The sequence below is a fragment of the Schistocerca nitens genome, chromosome 9 (genome assembly GCF_023898315.1).
Source record: "Schistocerca nitens isolate TAMUIC-IGC-003100 chromosome 9, iqSchNite1.1, whole genome shotgun sequence".
Classification (NCBI taxonomy): Eukaryota; Metazoa; Arthropoda; class Insecta; order Orthoptera; family Acrididae; genus Schistocerca; species Schistocerca nitens.
This window is the reverse complement of record NC_064622.1, coordinates 484,424,200-484,443,367: the sequence shown is the minus strand read 5'-3', so window position 1 is coordinate 484,443,367 and position 19,168 is coordinate 484,424,200. Positions and strand designations below refer to the sequence as shown.

Here is a 19,168-nt window from a genome sequence, read left to right as displayed (position 1 = left end):
ACGTGTTTTTTCAAGATTTTCAATATTATTACAAAATCTTCTATATTTTACATATTTCCCACATTTTCCTGTATTCTCCGTGCAAATGTACAAGAATATATCTCTATTTATTGCTTATCCTAACATGTTTCCCCCATCAATATAGAAGGAATCCACAAAGTGTCTGAATACTTGGGTGGTACATTATAGCTGGTATGCTTACTAATGAAATTGTGTGTATTTTTCTTTCATGCAATGCAGACTAATACAACTTAGTGGAGTGTAAAAGTTGTTGCAGGTGCGCTATTACTACTTCATGAAGCACCTGTTAATAGATGATACAGCTAATAGTTACAACAGTATTGTGTGCGGAGTGCAATAAAACATTGTTTTTAACCCTATGTGAAAAAAGCGGAAGTACTGTCTGCCAAGTCTAAATTCTGACACTGCAATCTCAATACCTTAATAGTGGTCAGTGTAGGTAAGAATTATAATTAGTATGTTACAGATGGTTAATGTGATACCAGGATCAGATATTTTTCTATGCAATACACACCATTGCCGCATCAAGTCGCGGTTTATAAATAGTTTTTTTTTTTGGGGTATTCTCTAATGTGCTAAACCTAAAATAAGATTACAACATTATCCATCAAAATCACTGACGTTTGTATACATTTAAGCCAGTTCTCCACAGTGGACAACAGACAAGTCGTGCATAATCACACGGCTTTCTTGATCATTTCCCCACATATGTAAGTCATAGTTTGATATTAAGTAACTACACGTCCCCATTCCTTCAGTTAATGGAGGAGATTGGATGAAAGTAGAATGGACGTATCATCTGTTTAGTGGTCATGGTATGAGTCCTACAAAAATCCATGAGTTACCTAAGAGACAGAAATAATGTCATTGAGAGACTACAGATACCGATCAGTTGCCCCATAACCACCCCTGCTGTCAGCGCTGGTTATACGAAATGGAACAGATCCCCTCCAAAATTGCATTGTCTTCGCATAAACATACTCATCTGCAGATCATCAGGGTGAAGTATTGTTTAATAGCGTTTTTGTGAGTATTAATGCAATGGTTCCTATGCTGTCTGAAACATACTGCCAGGAAAGTATCTACAGGCTCGTTAGAGTGAAACAAGGCTTATAGTGTTTCGTTGGAATGAAAACGTGTACACATCTGAAAATAATAGCCGTAAATAAATGTATTCTTACTCCTATTTGGAGAGGAGTGTTACAGAAGTCAGCATAGCTGGATGGCTTCTGTTCATCACGCTAGTCTTCCAACCCATGATATGAGTTGTGCACGTAATAAATCTTTCTGCTGTTGATGTGTGATACGAATATCTCATTACGCATCTGGTCAGCTTGTCAGGTGATATATCAGCCCACGGTGAAAGAGCATGTTAGAATCAGTTGGTGCTCTCTCTCGAGAAGCAGCGAGTCCTCGAATCAATCAGCACATGTGAGTGGAGAGAGCGGTTAGCCACCCAACGGCTACCAATGACAGCAGCCACTATATCAGCGCTCATTAAATGATGAACCACACTGCTGCGCATGTTTCATGTACACAGTCACGTGTAGATTATTTTATTTCTTTCTCCCCAGTCGTAGCAAGTGAAAACATATGTGAAACGTGGAGTTAATCCATTCCGTTAACAATATATCATGTTGTCAATATGAGTAATACATGAACTCAGAGTAGTATATCATCAGTAGACCGACATTACTTCCTGGTACCGGCAGTGGTGGGGGCAGCGGCAGCAGTGGGGGCAGGGGCGGTGCAACTGCGACCCACGTGGCCTGCAATCTGTAGCAAGTTTTCTCAAGACAACATTATTTCCACCAGGTACAAACATCTTGGATCTTAGCATCAGGATTTTTTTTATTTCACGAAGTTTTGCTGGGGGTCATAAAGACCTCAAGTAATTTCCACCTGATGTATTGGATAATTATGAAGAACTAATATGGACACATACATTACAGTGGTTCATTGTAACACTCATCCTTTTATTTCCATAAATGTTACATTCAGAAAACAGGAAGAAATTTAGATTAGGGTCATACTGACCCACCAGTACTCAGTACAACAAAACACCACTTTTAACGTATACTAATTACAAAACTGAACTGAACATTATTGGAAGCTACTGTCTCAGAGGAAGCAACGCATATATTTTCAAAGTAGTAGCTTTGAAAACAAGAGAGAGATATATGTAAGTCTGCAGGCTTTCGTGGCCAGTGCCACTAAATTTAAAATCTTCTGTGTTGTTAGGAAGCGTCATATTTCTTTCTAAAATAATCGACGTTTAGACCCCTCTGCTGGGATTTCCTACAGGGTATTTCGGGGCTCACTATAGCTAGAAGACTGTCAGAGACCAGTGTCGCGTCCTCTTATAAAGGGGAGTTTCACCGAGTGTGTGATTGGTGGTTAAAATTCTTGTGGCCACCATTGGTGGGCCATCGTCACAGGCTAATATTCCCGCGCTGATGCAGAAGAAGGGGCGTTATTGGCTAAACTCTTGTGGATACTATTGGTAGCCCATCGTTATTGGATAGAAAGGCACTATTCCACACATACGTTAGATAATGGTTATTGGTTGAGATGACGCAGCGTAACAACCCAGAAGTTTCTTGACTTTAGCGACAATGGCTACGAAAGCCTGTAGACTCACATAGAACGCTTGTATGAGCAAGAGGTTTCTACCACCAGCAGAAGACTGGAAAACCTCCACAGAAGAAGAGGTAAATTACTAAGCGATCTGGCCTTTCTCTCCCGGTGTCGTGATAGTGCCGACAGTGAAAGCCAGGAGGATTTACCGAAGGGAGAGACAAGTACTTCTTCGTGAAAGAATCCAGCAATTACTCAGACTCTTGAATTATGCTGGCTCCGTTTTAACTGATCTCTCTTTTCACTGGCGGCAGCTCTCTCACCCCAGGACTGGGATAAAGCGGACTGATTAACGTTTGATCATTCAGCAAGGTTTTCGGATTTCAGTGCTATGAAACAAAACGAGAATTTCGAGAAGGTAGCGGTTAAAGTGCGCAAGGAAGACGCCACTGTGGACCCGAAACGAGTAGTGGTGAATCCCTCGTCAGAAGTACTCCATGAAGCTCCTGTTTAACTTCTGGCGAAGGTCTGAATTTCGCAACTACACCGAAGAGAATACCTGTTGAAGAAATCGTAAGTGCCGTCGAAGCACCCTTGTTTCGCCTTCCGAAAGTGCAGGCCGAAGAAGTAAGACACCATGTGTCGAGAGTTCTATGGAAATCGTAATCTCTGAAAGGCAAAATATAGACGCAGGAAGGGGAAACTGTCATTGATCTCATGAGAAACGAAAGCATCTTTGTAACGAAATCGGGTAAGGGGAATGTTACCGCTGTTTTGGACGCTGTGGATTATCACAGGAAGATGGAACAAATACCCGCTGATCCTGTGTATCGCAAGTTGAAAGCCGATCCGACGAACAGAATCATTCGGAAAGTCAAAACCTGATATCAGACTCCAGATTGGACAGCCGTATTGCAAAGAATGTAACACCTCGAATACCTGTGTCGTGTCACCCAGAATGAGTGGACTCCCCAAGATACATAAAGAAGATGTTCCTTTGAGGCCTATCGTAGTGGGATTAACTGGCCAACTTAATTTGTAGCACGTCATTTATCTGGCAAAGTGAGACGTCTAGTTGGTAAAACAAATGCTTTTGTCAAAGAATCGAAACATTTTTTAGAAATTATACGCACACTGAAGATATCTGCAGGTGACATTTTTACTAGGTTCGATGTGATATTTTCATTACTAACATCCCAGTATCAGATACAATGGAGGTCATAAGGGAGAAAGTTGCTCCAGATGTTTGTGACTTAATTAAATTATGTCTTCGTTCGAGCTGTTTCCTCCTGGTCAGTTCTATGACCAGGCTGACGGCCTTGCTATGGACTCACCCATATCGTCAGTTGCAGCTGACATTCTTATGGAACTTTTTGATCAACAGGCATTAAGTGGTGCTCCTTTGGAGTCTTCTTGTTGCCTCAGCTATCTGGTTGATACATCTGCTATATGGCCACATAGCGAAGAAGAACTTGATGCGTTCCACAATTTCTTAAATGAGATTCACCACTACATCAAATACCTTGGAGGTTGAGAGTGAGATCGATCCCTCGTTCCCAGATGTGCTGGTATACAGAAGATTTGATGACACTCTAGGTCACAGAGTGTATAGAAAGCCGACCAACACAAACAGATGCCACTTCGCACCGCCACCCAGCCCAGAAGCAACCAATGCTCAAATCTCTGTCATCACGTGTCTTCCATAAAAGCGATGACGACAACCTGGAATCGGAGTCAGAATTTTTAAGAAGGACAATAGAGGCAAATGGCTATGATTGTTGTTCAATCGTCAGGGCTTTTAGGGGGAATATTAATCACGCTAATAAGAATGACGAGGAACAGCCTTCTCACTCCGTTAGCTTAGCATTCATTTCTGGATCACTGACCACATATGCAGAATTGTAAAGAAAACTGGTGTCCAGCTTTCTTCCTTCAGTCAAAACAAAATAAAAGATCTTTTCTGACGAAAAAGGTCTGCATCTGATTGCCTTCACAATGCAGGCTTCTGTGAAGTGATATGTGGCTGTGGAAATGTATATTAGGGCGAAACAGGAAGAACTGTTAAAGAACGCATTAGGGAACACGAACGGCACATGCGGCTAAAACAAAGTGTGAAATCGGCACGGAGAACATCATGAGAACTGTGGCTGAGGTATGGATTTTAATAACATACGTGCACTGGCTAAGGAAACGAACATTCATAGAAGGAAGGTTCCAGAAGCGGTTGAAATTTACAAGAATTCACCTAATTTCAATAGAGAGGACGGACATAGGCTTCCGGCATCGTGTCTTCCCGCTATCAAGGAAGTGATTGTGCGGCCGTGGTGTGCGAGCAGTACAAACAATACGGTGCAAGTCACGTCGGAGGACAATAATACTCTGGGTAAACATTACCCCTCTCTTGCTCTGTCCGTTTCGCATCTAGCCAGTGCTGATGGGCAACCAAAAGTAGGAGGTGGAATTTGAACCAGTAATCCTTCTCCAGCGTGGGTGTGGAATAGTGCGTTTCTATTCTATGACGATGGGCTACCAATAGTATCAACAAGAGTTTAGCTAATAACGTCCCTTCTTCTGCATAAGCGCTGGAATATTAGCCCATGACGATGGCCCACCATTGTTAGCCACAAGAATTTTAACCACTACTCCACCTTTTCCAGCACAAACTTGAGAAAACGCCCCTCTATAAGAGAACGCGACACTGGTCTAGAAATATTGGACAACGAAATATCCTGAAGAAAATCCCAGCAGAGGGGTCGAAATGTCAATTATTTTAGAAGGAAATATGACGCGGCCTAACAACCCAGAAGATTTAAGAGAGACACATATTTTCAAGGTGTTTATGGGGCCATCTTTTGCCCACTCATACTAGGAAGGGTACAACAACAGTTAAGGCAAGAAATCCTAAAAATACGTACAAAAACTTTCGGAAAATAGTAGTTTCATTGGTGCAGGCGTTTGAAATGGTTCAAATGGCTCTGAGCACTATGCGACTTAACATCTGAGGTCATCAGTCCCCTAGAACTTAGAACTACTTAAACCTAACTAACCTAAGGACATCCATGCCCGAGGCAGGATTCGAACTTGCGACCGTAGCGATCGTGCGGTTCCAGGCTGAAGCGCCACCCCGGCCGGCGAAAATGTGGCATGTGCTAAACTTTTTTTTTCCTTTCATCATTTCATGGGGCTCGCCAGCGAGAAGAAATTTCATAAAGTCTGAAATTAAGTGTGAAGCTTGTTGCTAATTCTAGTTACTCTCATTCTCGAATAGCGGTGGACCAAACAATGGCTATTCTCGCGTCGTGACCGAGCGAGGTGGCGCAGTGGTTAGCACATTGGACACACATTCTGGAGGATGACGGTTAGAACCCACGTCCGGCCATCCTGATTTAGGTTTTCTGTTCTACATCTACATCCATACTCCGCAAGCCACCTAAGGACGTGTGGCCGAGGGTACCTTGAGTACCTCTATCGGTCCTCCCTTCTATTCCAGTCTCGTATTGTTCGTGGATAGAAGGATTGTCGGTATGCCTCTGTGTGGGCTCTAATCTCTCTGATTTTTATCCTCATGGTCTCTTCGCGAGATATACGTAGGAGGGAGCAATATACTGTTTGACTCCTCGGTGAAGGTATGTTCTCGAAACTTCAACAAAAGCCCGTACCGAGCTACTGAGCGTCTCTCCTGCAGAGTCTTCCATTGGAGTTTATCTGTCATCTCCGTAACGCTTTCGCGATTACTAAATGATCCTGTAACGAAGCGCGCTGCTCTCCGTTGGATCTTCTCTATCTCTTCTATCAACCCTATCTGGTACGGATCCCACACTGCTGAGCAGTATTCAAGCAGTGGGCGAACAAGCGTACTGTAACCTACTTCCTTTGTTTTCGGATTCCATTTTCTTAGGATTTTTCCAATAAATCTCAGTCTGGCATCTGCTTTACCGACGATCAACTTGATATGATCATTCCATTTTAAATCACTCCTAATGCGTACTCCCAGATAATTTATGGAATTAACTGCTTCCAGTTGCTGACATGCTTTATTGTAGCTAAATGATATGGGATCTTTCTTTCTATGTATTCGCAGCACATTACACTTGTCTACATTGAGATCCAATTGCAATTCCTTGCACCATGCGTCAATTCGCTGCAGATCCTCCTGCATTTCAGTACAATTTTCCATTGTTACAACCTCTCGATATACCACAGCATCATCCGCAAAAAGCCTCAGTGAACTTCCGATGTCATCCACAAGGTCATTTATGTATATTGTGAATAGCAACGGCCCTACGACACTCCCCTGCGGCACACCTGAAATCACTCTTACTTCGGAAGACATCTCTCCATTGAGAATGACATGCTGCGTTCTGTTATCTAGGAACTCTTCAATCCAATCACACAATTGGTCTGATAGTCCATATGCTCTTACTTTGTTCATTAAACGACTGTGGGGAACTGTATCGAACGCCTTGCGGAAGTCAAGAAACACGGCATCTACCTGGGAACCTGTGTCTATGGCCCTCTGAGTCTCGTAGACGAATAGCGCGAGCTGGGTTTCACACGATCGTCTTTTTCGATACCCATGCTTGTTCCTACACAGCAGATTTCTGGTTTCCAGAAAAGTCATTATACTCCAACATAATACGTGTTCCAAAATTCTACAACTGATCGACGTTAGAAATATAGGTCTATAGTTCTGCACATCTGTTCGACGTCTCTTCTTGAAAACGGAGATGACCTGTGCCCTTTGGAACGCTACGCTCTTATAGAGACCTACGGTACGCCGCTGCAAGAAGGGGGGCAAGTTCATTCGCGTACTCTGTGTAACATCGATCTGGTATCCCATCAGGTGCAGCGGCCTTTCCTCTTTTGAGCGATTTTAATTGTTCCTCTATCCCTCTGTCGTCTATTTCGATATCTACCATTTTGTCATCTGTGTCTAGAGAAGGAACTACAGTGCAGTCTTCCACTGTGAAACAGCTTTGGAAGAAGACATTTGGTATTTCGGCCTTTAGTCTGTCATCCTCTGTTTCATTACCATTTTGGTCACAGAGTGTCTGGACATTTTGTTTTGATCCACCTGCCGCTTTGACATAAGACCAAAATTTCTTAGGATTTTCTGCCAAGTCAGTACATAGAACTTTACTTTCGAATTCATTGAATGCCTCTCGCATAGCCCTCCTCACACTACATTTCGCTTCGCGTAATTTTTGTTTGTCTGCAAGGCTTTGGCTATGTTTATGTTAGCTGTGAAGTTCCCTTTGCTTCCGCAGCAGTTTTCTAACTCGGTTGCTGTACCACGGTGGCTCTTTTCCATCTCTTACGATTTTGCTTGGCACATACTCATCTAACGCATATTGTACTATGGTTTTGAACTTTATCCACTGATCCTTAACACTGTCTGTACTTAAAACAAAACTTTTGTGTTGAGCCATCAGGTACGCTGAAATCTGCTTTTTGTCACTTTTGCTAAACAGAAAAATCTTCCTACCTTTTTTAACATTTGTATTTACGGCTCAAACCATCGATGCAGTAACCACTTTATTATCGTTGATTCCCTGTTCTGCGTTAACTGTTTCTAATAGTTCGGGTCTGTTTATCACCAGAAGGTCTAATATGTTATCGCCACGAGTCGGTTGTCTGTTTAACTGGTCAAGGTAGTTTTCAGATAAAGCACTTAAAAATATTTCACTCGATTCTTTGTCCCTGCCACCCGTTATGAACGTTTGAGTCTCCCAGTCTATATCCGGCAAATTAAAATCTCCACCCAGAACTATAACATGGTGGGGAAATCTACTCGAAATATTTTTCAAATTATCCTTCAGGTGCTCAGCCACAACAGCTGCTGAGCCAGGGGGCCTATATAGACATCCAATTACCATGTCTGAGCCTGATTTAACCGTGACCTTCACCCAGATTATTTCACATTTCGGATCTCCGTCAATTTCCTTCGATACTATTGCATATCTTATCGCTATAAACACACCTCCCCCTTCACTGTCCAGCCTGTCTCTGCGGTATACATTCCAACCTGAGTTAAGAATTTCATTACTGTTTACATCTGGTTTCAGCCAGCTTTCTGTCCCTAGTACTATGTGGGCATTGTGACCGTTTATTAATGAGAGCAGTTCTGGGACGACGCTCCTGCAGTTTACTATTAGCAGATTAATATTGTTATTCCCTGTTGCATTTTGCCTACTCCTACCTTGCCGCGTCTCAGGAGGCGTCGGGCCTAGGGAGGGAATTCTCTAACCTAAAAAATCCATATGTGCACTCCACACATACTCCGCTACCCTTGTAGCCGCTTCCTGCGTGTAGTGCACGGCTGACCTATTCAGAGGGACACTACATTTCTTCACCAGATAGCGGAGGTTGAGAAATTTGCACCCCAGATCTCCGCAGAATCGTCTGAGCCTCTGGTTTAAGCCTTCCACTCGGCTCCAAACCAGAGGACCGCGATCGGTTCTGGAAACGATACTACAAATAGTTTGACTCCACCCCGCGAGCGAGGCTTTCCACCTTCACCAACTCCGCCAACCGCCTGTACGAACTGAGGATGACCTCTGAACCCAGACGGCAGGAGTCATTGGTGCCGACATGAGCAACAATTTGCAGTCGGGTGCACCCAGTGCTCTCTATCGCCGCCGGCAGGGCCTCCTCCACATCTCGGATGAGACCCCCCGGCAAGCAGACAGAGTGAACACTGGCCTTCTTCCCCGACCTTTCCGCTATTTCCCTAAGGGGCTCCATCACCCGCCTAACGTTGGAGCTCCCAATAACTAATAAACCCCTTCCCCCCTGTGCCTGCTCGGACCTTGCTGAAGGAGCGGCCACATGTCCACTCACAGGCAGAGCGGGCGATGCCACACGGCCAGCCTCCACATTTACCCTCCGCCTCGTGAGCCGCGAACGCCGCTGAACCCGCCACTCCCCTTGGGGAGAGGGTGGCCCAACCGCGCCCGTTACCCGTAGGGACAGTGGGTGAAGCATGTAACACCTGGGGTGTACCATGCGACGCACCAGACTCCCCACTGTCGCTACACTCCAAGGCAGCAGCCTGAAGACGGCTGACCGCGGCCATCAACACGTTCAGCTGTTCGCGAACAGTGGCCAGCTCCTCCTGCGTCCGTACACAGCAGTCACACATCCTATCCATCCTAAGAAATCAATTTACTGTAGAGAGTTAATCAACTTTTAACTAGACTGTTAATTCACTAAAGGCGGCTGGTAGTTGAGTAAACTGTGGTTACTAGACACCTCTTGTAGAAAACAACGGAAATAGCACTACCTGTCTCTGGACAGTATTCAAAACAGACACTAACACTACTGGCACAATGGCTGACTACAGGGACTCTCTCTGACTGTATTCAAAACAAACACGAAATCTATGGAACACTATTACTAGACAATTAAAGCTTCCTAAAAGCAAAAACACACGGAAGAAGAAGTGACAAGTAAAAAAAATACACTTAATACTTAAATTAACGTAGCTCGCTGTACAGCAGACGCTTCAAGAAATGCCTGAATGGTTCCTTTGAAAGGTAACGCCCATAATCAGATGGGACTGATGACCTCGCTATTTGGTCCTCTCGTCCGAAACCAACGAACCAATCTCGCGTTTTGGGCTACACTCCTTTTCCACACCCACCCCTATCGGTTTGATAGGAGGGTGATTCTTACTTACTCCCACAGTGATCCTTTACAAATTGAAATCGAGACTCACATGGCCAGGCCACGGTTTTCCGATACTTTCACGGTCCCGGGACGGTCACTGCAGTCTGTGCTGAGCTGTTAACTGAGACACTCGTCACACGTTCCACATTTTCTGTGGTTATTTCACCCAGTGCTGCATGTCTGTTATCACTGACAACTCTACGCAAACGCCACTGCTCTCTTCGTTAAGTGAAGGCCGTCAGCCACTGCGTTGTTCCTGGTGAGAGACAACGCCAGAAGTAACTAAGGGTGTTGCGTATTATTGAGAAATGTAGACTACTGGCTACACATAAAAGGAAAGAAGAAGTGAGTCGGGAACTGGTGGGGGTAGGGGAATACAGTGAGGCATTGGTGTACGTTATTGTTTCTAGTGATGATGATGTGTGGACGACTGATTACCTATTATCGATAATATTGGTAGTTGGAGATTAAGGTCATTGGATGCAGTGCACAGGCTAATGTTACGGCAGCAAAGGCCATTCCATTTCCAAACAACAGTCCTGGCATTTGCCAGGAACGATTTACGGACCTCAGATCCGCCAGAGGTGGGTGCCAAGGAATAGCTAGGTACCTAGAAAGCAGAAATGGTTAGAAGTATACGTAATCTGAGTAACTCTGGTTTTTACAAACCTCACGACAAGTCTAAAAAAAGAACCTAATCATCATGAATGATCACAGTACAGAAACGCGACTATGAACCGCTGAGGCTTTGGCTGACTCGACTAGGCTGGCTCCGTTGCAGCTCCCTGGTGGCGCCTCGCTCACGTGCGGTCGCGGCGTGTCTTCGAGACGGCTTTGGATTGGCGGGGCAGTCACGTGGTTTCCTGCGAACGTCGGGAGGCCCAGAGAGGTTGACCCAAGCCGCGGTATGATACTCTTCCTGACGGGCCATGACCCTCTTGCTACACACTTGCACCGTTTTGGCCTTTGAGAAAGTGGTACATGTGAATGGGGACATGTCTTCGGTCCCCCAGACACGTAACACTACCATGTGCCACCCTCAAACACACGTAAGTCCGATGACAGAGTCGACGACAAAGGGCAATCTTTAAGGAATCCATACAAATGGGGCATGCTTAACTGCATCACTGATAACGTATCGAGAGCGCTACACAAGACTCATAAGCCGTAACGACCACATACATACAAGATCATGACCACAAACCATCTTACACCATCACGTGATGCATGGCACAAAAGTGATTCAAACACCGATATCAAAATGGATGAATGTTCAGACACAAGTGATAACACGAATAATAAAGTGTCACCATATACAGATAGGTATACGGCATAGTAGAGATCACAAGACCACAGCAATACTGAAAGTAATACATACGTGGAATTTAGAAATAATTTAGTAATAAGAAATAAAAAAAAAGACTTTTCTGTTGTTACAAAGTAAAACATGTAATTCTTTGGTTCTCCAAACCGTTATTTTCAAACATCTAAATGTGTAAACATGTAAACCATGTAAGATGAGAACTGAAAACTTGTGAATTTTATAATATCCAACATAGAAATACATATACAGTATAATAAGACGCAACTTCACTTGATAAGATTCGGACCCCCTCCATGAACCATGGACCCTGCCGTTGGTGGGGAGGCTTGCGGGCCTCAGCGATACAGATGGCCGTACCGTAGGTGCAACCACAATGGAGGGGTATCTGTTGAGAGGCCAGACAAACGTGTGGTTCCTGAAGAGGGGCAGCAGCCTTTTCAGTAGTTGCAGGTGCTACAGTCTGGATGATTGACTGATCTGGCCTTGTAACACTAACCAAACCGGCCTTGCTGTGTTGGTACTGCGAACGGCTGAAAGCAAGGGGAAACTACAGCCGTAATTTTTCCCAAGGGCATGCAGTTTTACTGTGTGGTTAAATGATGATGGCGTCCTCTTGGGTAAAATATTCCGGAGGTAAAATAGTCCCCCATTCGGATCTCCGGGCAGGGACAACTCAAGAGGATGTTATCAGGAGAAAGAAAACTGGGATTCTACGGATCGGAGTGTGGAATGTCATATCCCTTAATCGGGCAGGTAGGTTAGAAAATTTAAAAAGGGAAATGGATAGGTTAAAGTTAGATATAGTGGGAATTAGTGGAGTTCGATCGCAGGAGGAACAAGACTTTTGGTCAGGTGAATACAGGGTTATAAATACAAAATCATATAGGGGTAATGCGGGAGTAGGTTTAATAATGAATAAAAAATAGGAGTGAGGGTAAGCTACTACAAACAGCATAGTGAACGCATTATTGTGGCTAAGATAGACACGAAGCCCATGCCTACTATAGTAGCACAAGTTTACATGCCTACTAGCTCTGCAGAGGATGAAGAAATTGATGAACTGTATGATGAGATAAAAGAAATTATTCAGGTAGTGAAGGGAGACGAAAATTTAATAGTCATGGGTAACTGGAATTCGAGAGTAGGAAAAGGGAGGGAAGGAAACATAGTAGGTAAATGTGGATTGGGGTTAAGAAATGAAAGAGGAAGTCGTCTGGTAGAATTTTGCACAGAGTATAACTTCATCGTAGCTAACACTTGGTTCAAGAACCATAAAAGAAGGTTATATACGTGGAAGAATCCTGGAGATACTAGTAGGTATCAGATAGATTATATAATGGTAAGACAGAGATTTAGGAACCAGGTTTTAAATTGTAAGACATTTCCAAGGGAAGATGTGGACTCTGACCACAATCTATTGGTTATGACCTGTAGATTAAAACTGAAGAAACTGCAAAAAGGTGGGAATTTAAGGAGATGGGACCTGGATAAACTGACTAAACCAGAGGTTGTACAGAGTTTCAGGGAGAGCATAAGGGAACAATTGACAATAATGGGGGAAAGATATACAGTAGAAGAAGAATGGGTAGCTCTGAGGGATGAAGTAGTGAAGGCAGCAGAGGTTCAAGTAGGTAAAAAGACGAGGGCTAGTAGAAATCCTTGGGTAACAGAAGAAATATTGAATTTAATTGATGAAAGGAGAGAATATAAAAATGCATTACATGAAACAGGCATAAAGGAATACAAACGTCTCAAAAATGAGATCGATAGGAAGTGAAAAATGGCTAAGCAGGTATGGCTAGAGGACAAATGTAAAGATGTAGAGGCTTATCTCACTGGGGGCAAGATAGATACTGCCTACAGGACCTTTGAGAAAAGAGAGCCACTGGTATGAATATCAAGAGCTCAGATGGAAACCCAGTTCTAAGCAAAGAAGGGAAAGCAGAAAGCTGGAAGGAGTCTGTAGAGGGTCTATACAAGTTCGATGTACGTGAGGACAATATTATAGAAATGGAAGAGGATGTAGATGAAGATGAAATGGGAGATACGATACTGCGTGAAGAGCTTGACAGAGCACTGAAAGACCTAAGTCGAAACAAGGCTCCGGGAGTAGACATCATTCCATTAGAACTACTGACGGGCTTGGGAGAGCCAGTACTGACAAAACTCTACCATCTGGTGAGCAAGATGTATGAGACAGGCGAAATAACCTCAGACTTCAAGAAGAATATAATAATTCCAATCCCAAGGAAATCAGGTGTTGACAGATGTGAAAATTACCGAACTATCAGTTTAATAAGTCACAGCTGCAAAATACTAACGCGAATTCCTTACAGACGAATGGAAAAAGTGGTAGAAGCCGACCTCGGGGAAGATGAGTTTGGATTCCGTGGAAATGTTGGAACGACTTATCTTAGAAGAAAGATTAAGGAAAGGCAATCCTACGTTCCTAGCATTTGTAGACTTTCTAGCATTTGAGATAGCTTTTGACAGTGTTGACTGGAATACTCTCTTTCAAACTCTAAAGGTGGCAGGGGTAAAATACAGGGAGCGAAAGGCTGTTTGCAATTTGTACAGAAACCAGATGGCAGTTATAAGAGTCGAGGGACATGAAAGGGAAGCAGTGGTTGGGAAGGGAGTGAGACAGGGTTGTAGCCTCTCCCCAATGTTATTCAAACTGTATATTGAGCAAGCAGTAAAGGAAACAAAAGAAAAAAATTGGTGTAGGTATTAACATCCATGGAGAAGAAATAAAAACTTTGAGGTTCGCCGATGACATTGTAATTCTGTCAGAGACAGCAAAGGACTTGGAAGAGCAGTTGAACGGAATGGACAGTGTCATGATAGGAGGGGATAAGATAAACATCAACAAAAGCAAAACGAGGATAATGGAATGTAGGCGAATTAAGTCTGGTGATGCTGAGGGAATTAGATTAGGAAATGAGACACTTAAAGTAGTAAAGGAGTTTTGCTATTTGGGGAGTAAAATAACTGATGATGGTCGAAGTAGAGAGGATATAAAATGTAGACTGGCAATGGGAAGGAAAGCGTTTCTGAAGAAGAGAAATTTGTTAACATCGGGTATAGGTTTAAGTGTCAGGAAGTCGTTTCTGAAAGTATTTGTATGGAGTGTAGCCTTGTATGGAAATGAAACATGGACGATAAGTAGTTGGGACAAGAAGAGAATAGAAGCTTTCGAAATGTGGTGCTACAGAAGAATGCTGAGTATTAGATGGGTAGATCACATAACTAATGAGGAGGTATTGAAAAGAATTGTGGAGAAGAGGAGTTTGTGGTACAAGTTGACAAGAAGAAGGGACCGGTTGGTAGGACATGTTCTGAGGCATCAGGGGATCACAAATTTAGAGGGAGACCAAGAGATGAATACACTAAACAGATTCAGAAGGATGTAGGTTGCAGTAGGTACTGGGAGATGAAGAAGCTTGCACAGGATAGAGTAGCATGGAGAGTTGCATCTAACCAGTCTCAGGACAAGACCACAACAACAACAACAACAACAACAACAACCCTTCGGAAAGACGAGGCTCGACGCTGAAACACGCCCGGGAGGAAAGGGGGTAGATATGCTGTGCTAATAAAAGCTAGCCTTTAGCGCTCTAGACTGTACAACACTCCCCGGACACAGAAACGGGGATGTATATTTAACGACCGTATGCTTAAACCCACGTACCGGATCCTACCCGCGGCGATTGATCGGCTGCTCTCAGCGCTGCCTACTATGATGTGTCCTGTAATAACTATTGTCTAGCAGGGAGCAGGAAGAGAAGCCACTCACACCAACAATACCAAGCTGATCTGGCAGAATTCACTGCATTCCATTAAACACTCGCACAGGGGGGGGGGGGGGCTGCACTGCTCACAATTGACATTATTCCACAATGGACTGTAAGTACGTGTCCATTATGACGTATATGGTTGCTGTCTACACGATGGTACCCAAAGCAAAAACACGGTGCGAGGAACACAAAATAATCACCGTTCAACGGATGTTTTATTAGTCGACGACTGGCACAGTTCTTTCAACAGTACTAAACAATTGATTAGCTTATAACACGAGGGTATGCTCCATATAATTTCGTGTACGATATAAGAACGAGACAGAACCTGCGCTCGTGATATTCAGCCAGTCAAGAACTAGCAGTTACGATCATACCAGTCCACATTATGATTCCGTAACCGTTGCGACGCGGTTGATTGTTGTTCTCCCGACACGACACACGAAATCGAGGAATATCACATTTTGGACAGACATTGAAACTGCGTCGTGAACATTGAAATTAAATGCAAAACTTGCGTGGCAAACATTTTAAATTACTTCACCATAACTTGTGATACGTGCGGCAGCTACGGCATCAACACAACACTCCGCCCACGCTCCACGAAAGCTACGCCACGACTCTCCGCTGTTTCTCTACGCTCGGCAGAGGCGACAATCGATAGTCAACGATACAGTTCTATGCGTACAAGGCCATATATCCAAGTCTCTCTCCCACTTATGGCATAGGCAGAATGTGGAAGTAACTGCGGAAACAAATGGTACTGTCATAACTGATACACAAACCACATAGTGCTAATCTCACGACATACATACATATAATGGTGACCATATTAGAACATAATATCCTGTTTCACGTGAGACAGGCTCGAAGTGTATACTGAAGCCCTACCACTCAAAATATCCAGGTACACGGAACTCTTTTATTGGCTAAATGTTTCTTTTCGTCTATTATTTTCTTCTTAAGTATATGGTAAAATTTGTTTTCCTTTTCCAAAATGTACTTAACGCATCCCATTTCTAACTAGCAATTTAGTTATGTAAAAAACAAGAAAAGTAACAGCGCTGAGAGAAGCTGTAGAAAAAGATGAAGAGTCCATCTCTGCAGCTTGTTACTAGTTTTTGGAAGGAAACGATCCTCGATAGTTATCAGTCTGTAATAGTCACTCTGTAATGTTAATGAATAAATAAATAAACAAATAAATTATTACAATTTCAGAAAAAAATCGGTGATTTTTTTCAAGAGAAAAATCTTCACACTTTGAGAAAGTCAATAGTCCACCTCTGGCCCTCATCCAAGAAGTTATTCAGCTTGGCATTAATTGACAAAGTTGTTGGCTGTGCTTCTAAAGGATACACGCCAAACGTCTCCCCTAATGGTCCGTTAGATCGTCAAAATCCCGAGCTAGTCGGAGGGGTCTACCCATAATGTTCCTTTTTTTTTTTTTTTTTTTTTTTTGGGAGAGATCCGGTGATCTTGCTGGCCAAGGTAGGTTTTGGCAAGCATGAAGACAAGCGATGGAATCTCTTGCCTGCTCAAATATAAGCCTAGAATGGCTTGCCATGAAGGGCCACAGAACGGAGTGTACAATATCGTCGACGTACCGCTGTATTGTAGGGTTGTCACGGATGACAACTAGAGGGGTCCTGATAAGAAAATAAATGGCACTCCAGATCACCGCTCCTGATTATCGGGCTGTATGGCAGGCAACAGTCGGGCTGGTATCCCACGGCTGTCCTCGGAGTCTCCATACACGTTTTCAAACCAGACTCTCATTGACTAGAGTGAAACTGGCTGCAGTGACGAGTCTCGCTCCGGATTCAGCCCCAGTGACCGGCGAAGACTTGTCACGAGACGTCCCAGACAGCAATGGTATACCAACCTGACCCGACTGTCGATCGACATACGGCCCGACAACCACGAATGGTAGTCCAGGGTGACTGCCCCTACAGCACAGCATTTCGTCGGCGATATTCTGTGCTCCGTTTTGTGTTCCTTCATGGTAGGCAACCCTGGGTTTATAATTCAGCAAGATAATGCTGGCCTGCTCACGGCAACAGTTTCTACTCCTTGTCTTTGTGCTTGCCAAAACTTACCGCCGGCCGCGGTGGTCTCGCGGTTCTAGGCGCTCAGTCCGGAGCCGCGCGACTGCTACGGTCGCAGGTTCGAATCCTGCCTCGGGCATGGATGTGTGTGACATCCTTAGGTTAGTTAGGTTTAAGTAGTTCTAAGTTCTAGGGGACTGATGACCACAGATGTTAAGTCCCATAGTGCTCAGAGCCATTTGAACCATTTGAACCAAAACTTACCTTAGCCAGCAAGGTCGCCTGATGCCTTCCTAAATGACAATATTTGGAGCGTATGGGCAGGGCTCACCAACCAGCTCGGGAGTTTGAAGTTCTAACACGTCGATCGGACAGGATTTGGGACGATGTCCCTGAGGAGAACATCCAACAATGCTGTCACTCTATGCTAAGGGCCAGATGTGGACTAATCTGTTACTGACTTGCTCAATTCATGAAGGTCTTCTTCTTGCATATATCGTCCAAAGTTTCTAAAACTATAATCATCTGTTGGTCTGTGTATGTACACTCAACAGCAAAAAAAGTGGGTCATGCCTGAATTGCAACGTGTAGGCTGCACCTGAATGTATGCAACCAACATAGCATATCTGTGTTGCACATCGTCACAACCCTCCACAGTACAGTCATTGTAAGATACACAATGAGTACCGCTAGAGACTACTAGAGAACACCGGTCTTTATGACAGTACGTACAGATGTAAAGTAACACCACGATAGTACAGAAGGGATCAGACAGTCCTTAACGTTTGTAAACTAAACTTAATTACAATAAGTGACATTTCAGAAGTTATGGGACAACTAATTCTGTCACATAAATCGTTCAGTAATCCTTAGGCACGATTAAATATTTTAGACAGTATGTGGATTTATAACGTTGTATGGCAATTGGAAACAAGTTCTTTGCTACCTAAAAGGTTTACCTAACACATTCTGAACGTCGTTCAGCGTTCAACGGGGAGTGGTTTCGCATGAACTTTATGTAATACTAAGCTGTTAAAAGAAAACGCGATTAATGGCGGCAAGCACTATACGGAAATCTCAACATTAACAGCGAATCACAAGTGATGTCATTGTTCACATTAATCAACAGTCACTAGGCAGAAAGAGACGTCAAATATTGACGTTTACACCAGTATCGGTTATCAATTCTCAACTTGAACGGAAATGACGATAATGTTTGTACGAAACCATGAACCTTAACATGGCAATTACCTTTATGGTAATTAATCTCGAAAGACGTTGTATATTGTTGCATTGTCAAGGAACAAAGGATGCACATGTTTTAAATTGAAATGCCATCATGTAATGCTGGTGACAAGGATGCGAACCCAGTACCTAATCGAATTGTTTAATAAGTACGTAAAATCAGAATGTAGATATCACAGTTTCTCACCAGTAGTGAGGTTGGAACCTTAAATGACGACTGAAGTTGTATTGCCTGACCGGAATTCGAACCCGACGCCTACCGCCGTCGTTGTCTAACCAGGAACAGATGAGAAATGTCCAATGTTGGTTCACCATTAGCGAGATGTACGACGTTTAACTAGAAATAAGGCGACGAAAACGTCTATGCTGACTGAGAGTCGAACGCCACACGCATGTTTATGAAGACATGTTTATAATCAAATTCTTATTCAGTAGTAGCTAGGAGTAGTATGTTTGGTTGCAAATCTTAAGGCCTTTCACATCCCTAGTGA

At 43.6% G+C, this 19,168-nt stretch overlaps 1 protein-coding gene across 1 annotated transcript in view; it reads right to left on the bottom strand.

Annotated features, from left to right (window-relative positions):
- Positions 1-1,661: 1,661 nt before the first annotated feature.
- The window catches only part of LOC126204369 (fatty acyl-CoA reductase 1-like), a 101,936-nt gene continuing 84,429 nt past the window's right edge, over positions 1,662-19,168 (bottom strand). Inside the window, exon 7 of the mRNA XM_049938743.1 lies at positions 1,662-1,797. Within this exon, the coding sequence (XP_049794700.1) occupies positions 1,662-1,797 (136 nt within the window). The remainder of the gene's footprint in view (positions 1,798-19,168) is intronic.